The 13,275-nt window shown below is 29.1% G+C and overlaps 1 protein-coding gene across 1 annotated transcript; it reads left to right on the top strand.

Moving 5' to 3' along the window:
• The first annotated feature begins 8,760 nt into the window (after positions 1-8,760).
• On the top strand, positions 8,761-12,306 carry COL9 (CONSTANS-like 9). Its single transcript, XM_079009646.1, has 5 exons — positions 8,761-8,944; positions 9,731-10,324; positions 10,503-10,721; positions 10,818-11,137; positions 11,733-12,306. The coding sequence occupies exons 2-5, from the start codon at positions 9,791-9,793 to the stop codon at positions 11,860-11,862; spliced, it is 1,203 nt and encodes a 400-aa protein (XP_078865772.1). The 5' UTR covers positions 8,761-8,944; positions 9,731-9,790; the 3' UTR covers positions 11,863-12,306.
• Positions 12,307-13,275: the final 969 nt, after the last annotated feature.

Raw genomic sequence — 13,275 nt, 5'->3', positions numbered from 1 at the left:
TTTTTCCTGAGAAAAGGATGGCAAAGAAGGTTGCATGTTTTTTTTCAACAAAATATGAGATTCTCGGGGGTTTTGAAAAAAATCATAGGATCTGAACATTTTAGTATTAATTCGTTGAGGGGTCTTTATGTCTTAAGTAATCTAATAAATAATATCAAAAATAACGCTCAGATTTAAAGTTTTTGAATTATATATTTATTTTAATGAATATTCAACTATGTAGAAAAGTTTATTTGATTTTTAAGCTTAAAAACGTGACTTTTAATATCATAAATATATTCAACATTTATAAAATAATATGTGACGTTGGTTTTCGTCATCATGAACGGCGTTATGAATAATTAATTATTATTTCAATCGTGATGCTATTAGTTGCAAAACTTGTTTTCTTCTTTTTTCTTTTTGCAAATTTAATTAATTCTTTGTTTTAAAAATAATTTTCTTTTCTATTATCTAATATAGATGCTCACTTTGTAAGTTATGTTAGTTTAAATTTAATTTACTGTTAATTAGTAATTGTGTAGTATTCATTTTGAAAAAGTTCTCCTCTTGTTATCATTTATAAACAATATAAATATTTGATTGATAATTAAGGAAGGATCCATCAGAGGGGTTTTGTTTTTTATTTCAATGGGTAAACATAATGCAGTTATATGTGAAACTGGTTGTAAAATGACAATTTGGATATATCACAATCTTCAAATGTTATCGGAATTTTTAATCTGTCTTTCCTTGATATCATATTTGGAACAATCATACAAAGCACTCTCCAATGTATCTATATACCAAGTAACATCAAATTAAGCATAGAAGCACACTAAAATACACTCTGATTTTTCATGAAAGAATGCATAAAGACGCAACAACTTTTTAGTTTGAAAAATCTATCAAAGTATAATAAAATTATCCAAATTCAAAATAATTTAATGGTGTAGGTCGGACAAATAGAAAAGGACATTACATTTATTTAAGATTAACCAAAATCATGTTAATTCTATAATTGGATAGATTTTTCAAAGTATAATATGCAAATAAGAAAAAGTCTAAAACTGCAATTATGTAACTGAGGTGAACACACATGTTTGTGAGTTGTGCCCTATGCTGTTAAAAAAAAAAAAAAATTCCGAAGTGCATGGATTCTTGAACTCAATTTACATTAATAAGAACTCATTTGATTTGATTATGGCTACAGTGAGGACTATAATTCAATTTAATTCCCGTTACATTAACCAAAACAAATCAGAAATTACCTCTCAGTGGTATGCATCTCCTTATTCCACATCACTAATCAAAGCTAAGCCAACAAAATCAAAACAATAATTGGATTCTTGAACTCATGTTTAGAAGTCTGTAAATTGGGATAAGTAATCAGAAAACCAAATGCAAATAGGAAAAGGGCATCAAAATCAAATAATAAAAAGGAATCTGAAGCAAAGAGTCAAAAGGGATCAAACTTTTCCTTCATGCTTAATTTAGATGTAGGATATAAGGAAGAATGTTGTTCTATGATTCCACCATTTTTGAATCATGTTTCAAGGCTGCATCTTCTTCTATGTTAGCATCTTTTGTTGCTATAGGAAGATTTGAGATAGCTTCTTTGATCCTTCCACAAGCCTTTGAAAAATAAAGAAATACAACCATGAAACATTCAAAAACATAAAGTTTTGATTAAGAATTGATCAATGCGGCGTATTCATCAGCTTGTTTCTGAATGTTTGATAAGTTGTTTGTGGATGCACTTAAGCTTATAATATGTATTGAATGAGGATATCACATGTTAATTTTGTTCTTTGTACAGAAAAAAAAAAGATTATCATAGCATCCTTCCTTCTAAAATAGTTAAAGACTAAAGGAATTAATATATAGTTACATATGTATTAGAGGAATTAATATATAGTTATATATCTATTACAACATAATTATTAGAACTATAAATGACAATTTTTTAAAAATCAATCACTCAATTGGCAAATTATTAAAAGAAAATAATTATTAAAAGTTAGTCTTTAATATTTTTATTAGCAATATGTTACACGTTAACGTACTTTCATACAAAACTTTCAAGAATCTAATATTGAATGTAAAATATTAAAGTAGTGACCTTCTGATCGAGCAAGGGTGTCATCCATATCTACAAAATACTGCCTGGGAAAACACAAGAAAGAATATAAGTAATTAAAAATCAAGTCGATCCAAATTTAGCCTTAAAAAAAATGAGGTAAATGCTTAAAAGCGCCAAGATTGTCAACTTACTTGAACACTACATATGCAAGATTATCTTGAAGGGGATTTGGATATGTCTGCAACAAATCAAACACATAAATATCAATAAGATACACAAAAGATATGATCTTCATCTTGTAAGCATGATTATATTCGATGCTCTTCACATGGGAAATATGTTGTATTAGCTTGCTACACTAAATATGGGGACCTAATATTTTAATTTTCTGCAAAAAAAAATCTGGTGCATTACCTTGCAGCACTGAATCTGATGAGTTATTATCAAAGTAGCCTCCCCAAATTGCAATTGGCTTTGGAACCTGATTATACTAAAATAACTTAATCAATGAAATGTAATTGGCTACATATATGTAAAATAACCATTAATGGAGTTATGGAGAGAAAATAAAGGTTCTTAACCTATGTTGATGCCTTTAATCTGTTTATGAGGGCAGAAACATATTGGGGGTTTTTCGAAATTACATATTATGGGTTATTAACTCCAAGTTGGCAGTTTTACAATTTGACTCTGTATTTCATTATCACAAAAAACCTCATGCCATTCAATTTTTTTTTTCAGAAGACCCAAACTTTCCTAACATAATTATAAAAAGTTCACAAGAAGAATACAAAAGTAGTCCATAAATTTAGATGAACAAGCATAAACAATGATCTTATTCGTTCAACTATGTTCGTGAAAGTTTGTTTATATTGTTTCTTTACGTTCATCCATATAAGTTCCTTTTATATTATGTATGCTTAATTGTGTTTGATTATATTATCATATTATATATTCATATATGTTAAGTTATGTTTGTTTATCTTTGTTCGTTTAGCATGTTCATGAGCACAAACAAACGAACATGAACAATATAATTTGTTAAACGAACGAACATGCACAAAAAAACTTGTTTGTTTATCCGTTCGTGTTCGTTTATTTGTTTGGCTAACTTAAACGAACGAACATAAACAAACCCTCCTTCGTGTTTGTTCAGTTTCAGTTCTAGCCCTACATATGTCTAAGTTATATCCATATGAACAAAAAAAAAATTTGCAATTTTTTTTTTCCAAATCTCGTAATCCATGCTATAGGAATGTAAATAAGTGTTTCTAAAAAATGACATTTAGAAAAAATGTTCTCATTTTAAATGAGGACTCCTAGCATATATATATATATATATATATATATATATATATATATATATATATATATATATATATATATATATATAAAAGAGTCAAATGACATATTTCTAAAGTATGACTCTAGTGATGTCATGTGACATTCTTAAAAATTTAATCATATTTAATACTTTAAAAAAATATAAATATAAATATAAATATTTTGAATTTTAAAAGCCAAGTCATGATTTAAACTTTGAAACCATTAATCATTACATTTTACATACTCTATCTCCTAGGTCATCCACATTAATACAATGTCACTAATCTTTCAGTTGTACCACATAAGCTTTGTAATTACTACTCACATCGTGCAATACCAACTCTTTTTCAAAGACTGTACTATCCCCAATGACAACAGCATATCCGAGAATAGCCTAGTTTCAATGGGTCTACGCCGATTCGGGTCGGCCCGCAATGCCGCCCACCACACAACGTCAAATGCGATGATGAATAGTGCATTCTTTTTGGAAGATCGGTGACCATTGAGCATTGTTTATCTCTATCCTACACACATTCATCCAACCTGCAGCCCTTGAATCTTGATCATCATGTCCTACATGCATTCTTTAAGAATAAAAGCCATGAAATCAATTTACGTAAGAATAAAATTATATGACAATAATAAACCAAATTGTAGTAATTCGAAAAGAATGAATACCTTATGGTTAGATTCTAAGCACCATTTTAGTAATTCTGACAACATGACATTATTTTCTTGTTCAAGTGAAATAGTAAACAACACATAGAAGATTAGTCAAAACCAAGTGACATTGTATTTGACGTTGGTTTAGATGGCAAAAAATTGATTGTTATAATAAAAAACATAAACAAAGGAACCAAATTAAACATAACGAACACATTAATCAAAACCAAGTCACATATTATATTTGCCTAGGTTTTGATTCAAAAAGATGAATTGCTACAATAAAAAATTATAAATAAAGGAATTAAACATTCACATAGAAGATTGGTCAAATTATTCAATTAATGTATACAAAAGATTAGTCAAGAACATATGAAAAGTTAAACAAATAATAATTATTTTCATTGTTACTAGCCTGAACACTCTAAATCAACTCATATATCTTTTAATACAAGTTTATTTCTTGTGTGCTTTTGATTAGCTTGACCTCAATGATCACATAAGTATTATCACTTTTACCAAATCACTATTTGTTGAGAATCAGAATGGAACTAATGATAGGGACAATTGACTATCACAAAAGCATCGTAATCAAATAATATAAACCCCAAACGAGGCTGATATACGATAAAAAAAACCATCAATTGAACACACAAAACTAAATCATAAATGATTATCTAGGGATTTAAAAAACCATATGCCACATAATTATTAGGGTTCTAGATGTGTAACAGTGACCATGATGACGACGATATCAATTATAAAAAGGAGTATACAAAATCTGATTGTCATTTAAACAACATACCTCTAAGGCAGACGAAGGAGAATTAAATTTGCCTACATTCACGACATAGGGTTATGAAGAACATCTATGTACTTGCGATGAAGGCTTGTTGGTTCCAGAGGTGGGGAAGGAAGGAAGACGCCGGATGGTGATAAAAGGCGAATGAGAATTTAATTTGATGCTCCATTTTGCAAGGTAGGAAAAAGCTTGGTAACACCATCCTCGACGACGAAAGAGACCAACTTCGGCACTCGTATCTTTTTCGATCATGGATGGAATAGAACTATTGCGAGTGAACGATTGTGATGGGAAGAAGACAACATATGGTTGTTGGGTTGCAACATTAGGGTTAGACATTTGTATTTAAGGAAAATCAAACTTATTTTAGGGATTTTAAATTTGGAATAATTAAATGTACTATACATAATGACTAAACTACCATTTATCATTTAATCAATAATTTCTTTTTCCTAAAACTCTGATTGATCCATTCATCCACACAATAAATAGTGATATTTGCAAGTCTTTCATATATTGAAAGACAAAGTCCTCTGTGAGAATAAAATTTGATTAGTGGCATTGCAAGCATTTCTTGAAAGCCTATATGTGAGTGGTCTGTGGGTGGTCTTATAATTAAATATAATATTTTATTTGTATCTCAAATGTTGTCCAACTTAACAAAAAAATTCACATATTTTGAGTTGTTAACTCTAAAGTTACAACTTAAATCCTTGAAGTATTAATCTATTGCTATATTTGAAAGACATAATTCTACACAAATTATATAAAAATATTTATTGAAGTAACTAATTATTTTTTATATCTATAAGATGTTTATTTTTTTTCCTCTTATAAAAAGATAATAACTTTTTTAGATCATATCATCTTATAATTATCTTGATTATCTTCTATTAAAAAATAAAATAAAATTTTAAATCATTCAAATCTTATTTATTTAAGTATAATATTATTCTATATTAACAATAATATTTTAATATAGTTTACTATTGAAATTTTTTTATCTATTTAATTTTATTGTCTATCTTGTAAACCTATGATTTATATGGATCTCTGACCTAATGTGTGTGTTCGAGTCAAATGTTAAGGTTAAATCTTAATGAAAATTGATAATTGAAGGTTAAATTTATGGAAGCATGCTGTTATAATTTTGTTTTATTAAATTTTACCTTTAACTCAATATATAAGTATTTTTTTTTCTTATGCATATTAATTATAATTCTTACAAAATTTCAAATATCCGATAATAAAATTTAGTATATACTACGTGCCACCCGGAATTTTCTCAAAAATAATTTCAAATTAAAACAAAAATTTACAAAATGACAACTACCTAACGTTATTTTTCTATAAATATAGAAAAAGAAAGAAAATGTCTTTCGTATTAAGTAATTTAATAATAATTAAAAAAATGGACCCCATTTAGTCATTACTATTGAATAATCTGAAAAGTGACTCCTTTACAAGATGGTGGGTCCAAAAAGCACCAAAAGAAAAGTTTTTTATTTCATTCAAAGAAATTTAAAAAGTGAAATATTCAAGGGATGGATAAGATTCTTAATCATAAACTATATAGCAGATAGATTTTCAGCAATCGGCAAAAGGGTTTAATTTCACCAATGGTCCTTCTACATATGCTAATTTACATTTTCATCCTTTTACATGTGTTAATTTACATTTGGTCATTATATATATATATATATATATATATATATATATATATATATATATATATATATATATATATATATATATATATATATATATATATGGGAAAACCTTAGAAAAACCTAATACATTTTCATATAATCATTAAAAAAACTATTATATTATTTTTTTGTACATTAAAACCCTTTTATTTTTTACAATGTCTAATTTAAAGCTTTGAGTTCAATAAACCTTAGATAGAAAAAATGTTAGGTAATCACTTCTCAATGATTCGATGGTTACAATCCATTATATTAAAAAATTTCAAAAAATTTAAGGGTTTTGATGTACTAAAAAAATAATATAGTGGTTTTTTTAATGTTTAGATGAAAATAGATTGGGTTTTTCTAAAATCAAAAATACTTAAATGAGACTTTCAAAAAATATAATGGTTTTTGTGTACTAAAAAAATAATATATGGTTGTTTTAAGAATCAAAAGAAAATATGTAGGGTTTTTATGGGGTTTTCCATATATATATATATATATATATATATATATATATATATATATATATATATATATATATATATATATATATATATATATATAAAGATCCGGTAAAAAAACAATTTTGGTAGGAAGGTAAGAAGTTTTTTTTCTACATATTTTTTTGACGAACAAAAGAAATGAATCACTAGATGATTCATTTGTAAGATGATTCATAAGGAAAAATTCCCAAAAAAACATCTTTATGATTCATTTTTATGTAAATTAAGAAAAAAATTCGCTTTTGTGACAATTTAGTGAATAACAACAAAATCATTATATAAATGAATCATCGAGATGTTTTTTTGAGAATTTTTTCTTGTGAATCATCTTACAAATGAATCATCTAATGATTCATTTGGTTTATTCGCGAAAAAAATATGTAGAAAAAAAAACTTCTTGCCTTCCTATCAAAAATTTCCTTCTTATTTGATTTTGACTATATATATATATATATATATATATATATATATATATATATATATATATATATATATATATATATATATATAAGATTTGTAACCTTCATAATATTCCAATATATCTGAAGTGATTTTTGTTTTTATTGTTATTAAAGTAAAAGAAATATTAGTACATCGAAGTTGATTTATATTGACATGGGTAATACTTCCCATATATTTTTGTTTCAATATATATGTTTTTAAAGTATTTTTGTCTTAATTATTATGTCTTAGTACAAATTAAAAAAAAAAAAAAACATTTTGAATAACTTCAAATTTTCTTCCTTCTTGACTTGTTATTAATTTAATATAATAAATAAGAAAGAGATCGATGAGATGTTTACACATGTTATATAGCTAATTATTTAGATAAAGTCATAATAAATAATTATTTGGTAGTTAAATTGATCATGATTGCGATTTTGTCAAAATTTGGAACCATAATAATTAGATCGGGAAAAGTAGATTAATATTTGAGCAAAAATACTAATTATCGAAAATATTTATAAAAATTACATGGCTATCATACACTTTAGTCTAATAACTATGTAATAACACTATTTCAAAAAACAAAACATTTTATCTTTCCGTTGATTAAGACTAATGGCATGCTTGACATTGCATGTTTTAAAAGTTTTTTAATTTTTAACTTATAAAAATAAGGCATGGGGTAAAAGTTTCGTTCGGAAATAGAAGCTTCTAGCTTTTAGATTAAATCAAAAGTTTCAAATAAAAAAAATTATTTTATATAATGTTTAACAAAAAAGTTTTTTATATATTTATTATTTTGGCACATTGACTTAATTACTTTTTTTTAAAATTATGTTTCTATTTTAAATTTGACAAAGATGTCCTTTTATCTCCTTTTATATATTTAAAAAATTCTAGTTATTTTTACACAACACTAATAAATAAATAAAAATTAGAGTTTTCTTTAGTTCATCTGTAGATTCTTTCATATCATGTTCTTGTCTCTTGAACATGTCGCAAGCATTTCCATATGAATATCACATAAATTTTGTTTTACACATCGAGTAGAGTAAGTGAGCCAAAATTCAAAGTTGAGTTACTAAAATAATGTACTCTCAAATGTCCAAGGACTAAATTTGCAATTGAGCCAAAGATTAGGTAAGAGAGCCTAATTTTTCAATGTCATGAAAGTGACCAGGCCCCACCACAAACCCCCCCCCCCCCCCCCCCCCCCACCCCAATCTCCTTTCTGTGCACTTTTTGCCAATTTCTTTTATGAAATTTTGTGTTGTCAGATATCTTACACAACAAAACAGTAAAGAACATCCACAACCAACGCCTACCTCACAACACAGCCGCAGAAAACAAGGAGGAAGACGAGAAAGGTCCGATCTTGATTAGGGTTTTTAAATCCTGCAACAGAAACACATCTTCTTTGCTTCAGTGTATTTGGGTTTATAATTTGGTAAGTTTTCATGATTTTGTTTGTTTTTGCTTTACAAAGATGGGTTTTCCGGGATCCCTTCGGTTTTTCTGGATCTAGAAGTTGTCGGTTTGATTCGTTGGTTTGAATTTGGTCTCTTTTTGTGGAAAATTCGATGCTTTCTTGTAAAAATATGAACTCTTCTTGTCAATTTCTGTTCTTGTTCTATTTCCCCTGATTATTTTGTTGATGTGTGCTATAATTGTGCTCAAATTTTCATCGTGGATTTGATATTTTAAAGCTCGATCTGGCCGACTTCATTTTGCTTTGACTTTTTCAATCTTTATTCATATTTATTCAATTCACACTAATTCATACATTTCTTGCAATTATGAAACTCTTTTCGCCATTAATTTTACTTTTCCAGCATTAATTTTACCTAAGTTATAGTATCTATACACAATTTTCACATGTACTTATGTACTACAATCTGATTTCTTGAAATTCTTCACCTTTTTGCTAGCATCAGTAGATGCTAAAAGAACCTTTTCAATTTAACTTTTACCCCTTTCGCATCTTTAACATTCTGCAGATCAAGACTCTAATCTTAAAAAAAATGTCCTTTCCAATCTTTACTAGACAAATATTACTATATTCTTCACATAAGATAAGTTATCAAATTGCTTAGATAATTTGTTCTTCAATTGACCCTTTTTCGTTACCCTAGAACATATTCTGAATCAATAAAGTGTGTCCTTTTTCAGTCAAAAGAGAATTTTCTTTTTCCAAATTTATAATCAATTTCTCATGTATCGATCTTCTATTCAGGTTGCATAGAACACATTAACCATTGAAGTAAGAGGGGGTCAAAAGGGGTATTCTTGAAAAATGGGGTACCAATGTGATCATTGTGGGGAAGCGAGATCAATGGTGTATTGTAGATCAGATGCAGCCTACTTATGTTTATCATGTGATCGTGTTGTTCATTCTGCAAATGCTCTATCAAAACGCCATTCAAGAACACTTGTATGTGATAGGTGTAATTCACAACCTGCAGTGGTTAGATGTGTAGAAGAAAAAGTCTCACTTTGTCAAAATTGTGATTGGGTTGGTCATAACGGGTCAACCACACACAGTAGACAAACATTGAATTGTTACTCGGGTTGCCCTTCGGCTGTTGAACTTTCATCTATTTGGTCGTTTATGACGGAATTGCCCTCGGTTATTGATTCCACTTGTGAACAAGGAATTGGGTCGATGAGCATTGCTGATAATAGTCAAGGACCTTCTAGAAGCAACAATAATCAAGATGTAGTTGCAAATGAATCGAATTTATTGACAGGTTCTTCAAGTGTTCATGTTGATGATAAACAGGAAAATGTAGTTCAACAAGTTGGACAGTTGAATTCTTCTTCATCAAAGGTAAAGTGATTCGGTTTATGTGATGTTACTTTTTCTACTGATTATGATTATGCTTTTTTCTTATTATTTATGGTCAAAAGAATAAAGATTTGGAGTGGATAAAGGTAAACACCCTCACATTTGTATCTTTCTTATTATGTATCGAGTAATGGAATTTTTGTGTGTTGTTTGCATGTAGGTATCACATTCAGGGAAAAAAGATGCTGAAGCATGTGATGATGATGATGATGGATTCTATGTTGACTTTAATATGGATGAAGTTGACTTAAGCATTGAGAACTATGAAGAACTCTTTGGTGTAGGCCATAATGATCCTGAACATCTTTTTGCAAAAGATGGGATCGATTGTTTGTTTGGTGGAGCTGAATCAAATTGTCATGGTTCATATGCTGCCAAGGTATTATTACTTTCACTCAATTACACATGAATTTTTTAATTCAATTTAAAAAAAAAAAAAAAGATGTAATTTTAATGTGTTTTTTTATGTGGTTAGGAATCATCAACTGGACATGGGAATCAAGTACAACCAGCATGCAGCAATGCAGCATCAGCCGATTCATTAATGAGCTGCAAAACAGAGCCAAATCCTTGTTATGGAAGACAACATTCAAACATCTCATTCTCAAGTCTCACAGGAGAGAGTAGTGCTGGTGAATATCAAGATTGTGGAGCTTCTTCTTCAATGCTTCTAATGGGTGAGCCACCATGGTTCATCCAAGGTGGTGGTGGTGGTGGCTCTGATCAAACCACCACCGCTATTGGTAGCAGAAGTGATGCTGTCCTCCGTTACAGGGAAAAAAAGAAGATGAGAAAGTGAGTATCTTTACTACTCTTTCTATAATGAGATATGAATGAAAAGATAGTGTTTGGTATACATTAGTCGAAGAGGGGATGGAATGGAGCATTATAACGGAATGGAATATAGGATTCCTCCCTCACAGAATATGTGATTCCTTCTCCTGGACTGATTTTCATTCCATGGAGGAGGGGTGTTTTTATTTTTCATTCCTTGATGAAATGGAATGATATATTATATTTATAAATTACTTTTGTCTATATAAAAAAATTCGAAAGCTGAATTAACTTATGTTTTGTTATTTTCTAAAGATAATTAAAAATACTTTTTGATTATAATTCGGTTTTAAGATTTCATGATAATTAATTCTATTTCATAAAAATAACATTATGTTTCTATTTATTAATTTAATCTTTTACTTATACATGGCAAACGACATGTTTAAATGACTCATTCCATTCCTTCAACAAACTAAACATGATAATGGAATGTAATGATCCATTCCATTACTTTGCTCATTCAGTTACGTTGTTCATTCCATTCCATAGTACCAAGCAGATCCTGGCTATGATCTTAAACCCTAAACCCTAAATTTCTGTTTTTGTCTTATAGATTTGAGAAGAGAGTAAGATATGCAACACGAAAGGCACGGGCAGATGTAAGAAAGCGTGTGAAAGGGCGATTCGTGAAAGCTGGTGATGCGTATGATTATGATCCCATGAGTCAAACTCGAAGCTACTAAGAATCTTGACATGTTTCTTTATGATATGAAAATAAGTAATGGGAATGATTCCGATTCCGATTCCAATTTCAAGATTCATCCGAATCATCTGATTCCCACATCTTCGCGCCAGTTCCAAGAACAACAATATTTGTCGTGATGTCAACACCCCTCGGGCTAAACTTGGTTTTAGTCTGTTTTTGTTTCTTCAAATGGTAAATGTTTTTTGTTGAAAGAACACCGGGTGTATTGTCATGGCGGGTGTGGAAATGTTGGGACCGTGGATGATGATTGTTACTGTAGACTTATGATGTAATTATGTATGTATCTACATAAGCATATTTGGATGCATGATAAGATAGAAAAATTTGTGATAATTGTTGTGTTTTTGTTGGTATGTAAAAAAATGGGAGATGTAAATCAAAGTTGAATTAGGGTTTGAGTATTAAACAACTTTTTGTAGGATGGGTTTTGTGTTTTGTGGTAGTTTTGATGATTCTTCTCATGTGAAAATGTGTTTTGCTAGTTTTGTAATTGGTTATCGAAATCCGATTAACCATCGATTTTGAAGTTTCAATTGTAATCTTCGAATATCAACTGCATATTTGAGCATTTATGTTTTAAGATTCAATAGTATCACATTTGAGTGTTTGTGTTTTAAGTTTTAATAGTATCGATGGTTTAGGCTTAATCAAGTTCAAACCTCATTAAATTCGGATGATATTTAGTGAGTTATTGATTCATTAACATCATCCGATGAGTTTTTGAAAGGGCATTGAGCGCAGAAGGAAGGGAGATTTAATGTTTTGAACAAAATTATTTAAGCAACACAAAATTATACAACCAAGTAATAAGATTTGAATGATCATAACTACACATGTATCAAAGTAAAGTATAGGGAATAAAATTGCAAACCAAACACAAGGACATATTGTGGCTAGATTCTACTTCAACGGCTTACTACACTTGTTGGGTGCATTGTGTGCATATTTTGCCATGTCTTTTAACCAACATTTGCATCATAAATAGCATAAGACATTTCATTTCATGCACATTTTCAGAAAATACTTGTTATTCTAGTGAACATTCTTATTTGCACAAATTTTGTGGTGAAGTTGGACACGAGTCATGTTGACCGAAGAAGAAGTTTGACTTGTAGGCAGACGCAGACTGGGTTCAATTACACTAAATGGAGATAGGTTGTGTTCAATTGAAATGAACACTTTTTAGCATTGGATTTTGGATGAAGACTCGTATAAGGCAACTTATTTTACCCTTAATATGGGCGTGTTCCTTTTGCACTAAATTGACACGGATGTGTCTTGCCTGTAACCACTTGGCAGTTTTCCCTTTTTGTCTTATTATAGGATTTGGGTCATTTTATGTAGGCGTTTCATTTCAGAACCCCAATCTCTAGAGACAGGAGATTTCAAA

Source organism: Lactuca serriola, chromosome 7, assembly GCF_051521515.1.
Source record: "Lactuca serriola cultivar US96UC23 chromosome 7, Lser_US96UC23_V15, whole genome shotgun sequence".
Lineage (NCBI taxonomy): Eukaryota > Viridiplantae > Streptophyta > Magnoliopsida > Asterales > Asteraceae > Lactuca > Lactuca serriola.
The sequence above is the reverse complement of the archived record's forward strand: the minus strand, read 5'-3'. Positions and strand labels throughout refer to the sequence as shown.

What these genes read in the sequence shown, in the direction of transcription:
- COL9 (XM_079009646.1), top strand. Translation starts at nt 9,791, where the DNA reads ATGGGGTACCAATGTGATCATTGTGGGGAAGCGAGATCAATGGTGTAT. An exon ending in TGAATTCTTCTTCATCAAAG is followed by an intron (nt 10,325 to 10,502) that starts GTAAAGTGATTC and finishes GTTTGCATGTAG; the next exon opens with GTATCACATTCAGGGAAAAA. An exon ending in ATGGTTCATATGCTGCCAAG is followed by an intron (nt 10,722 to 10,817) that starts GTATTATTACTT and finishes TTATGTGGTTAG; the next exon opens with GAATCATCAACTGGACATGG.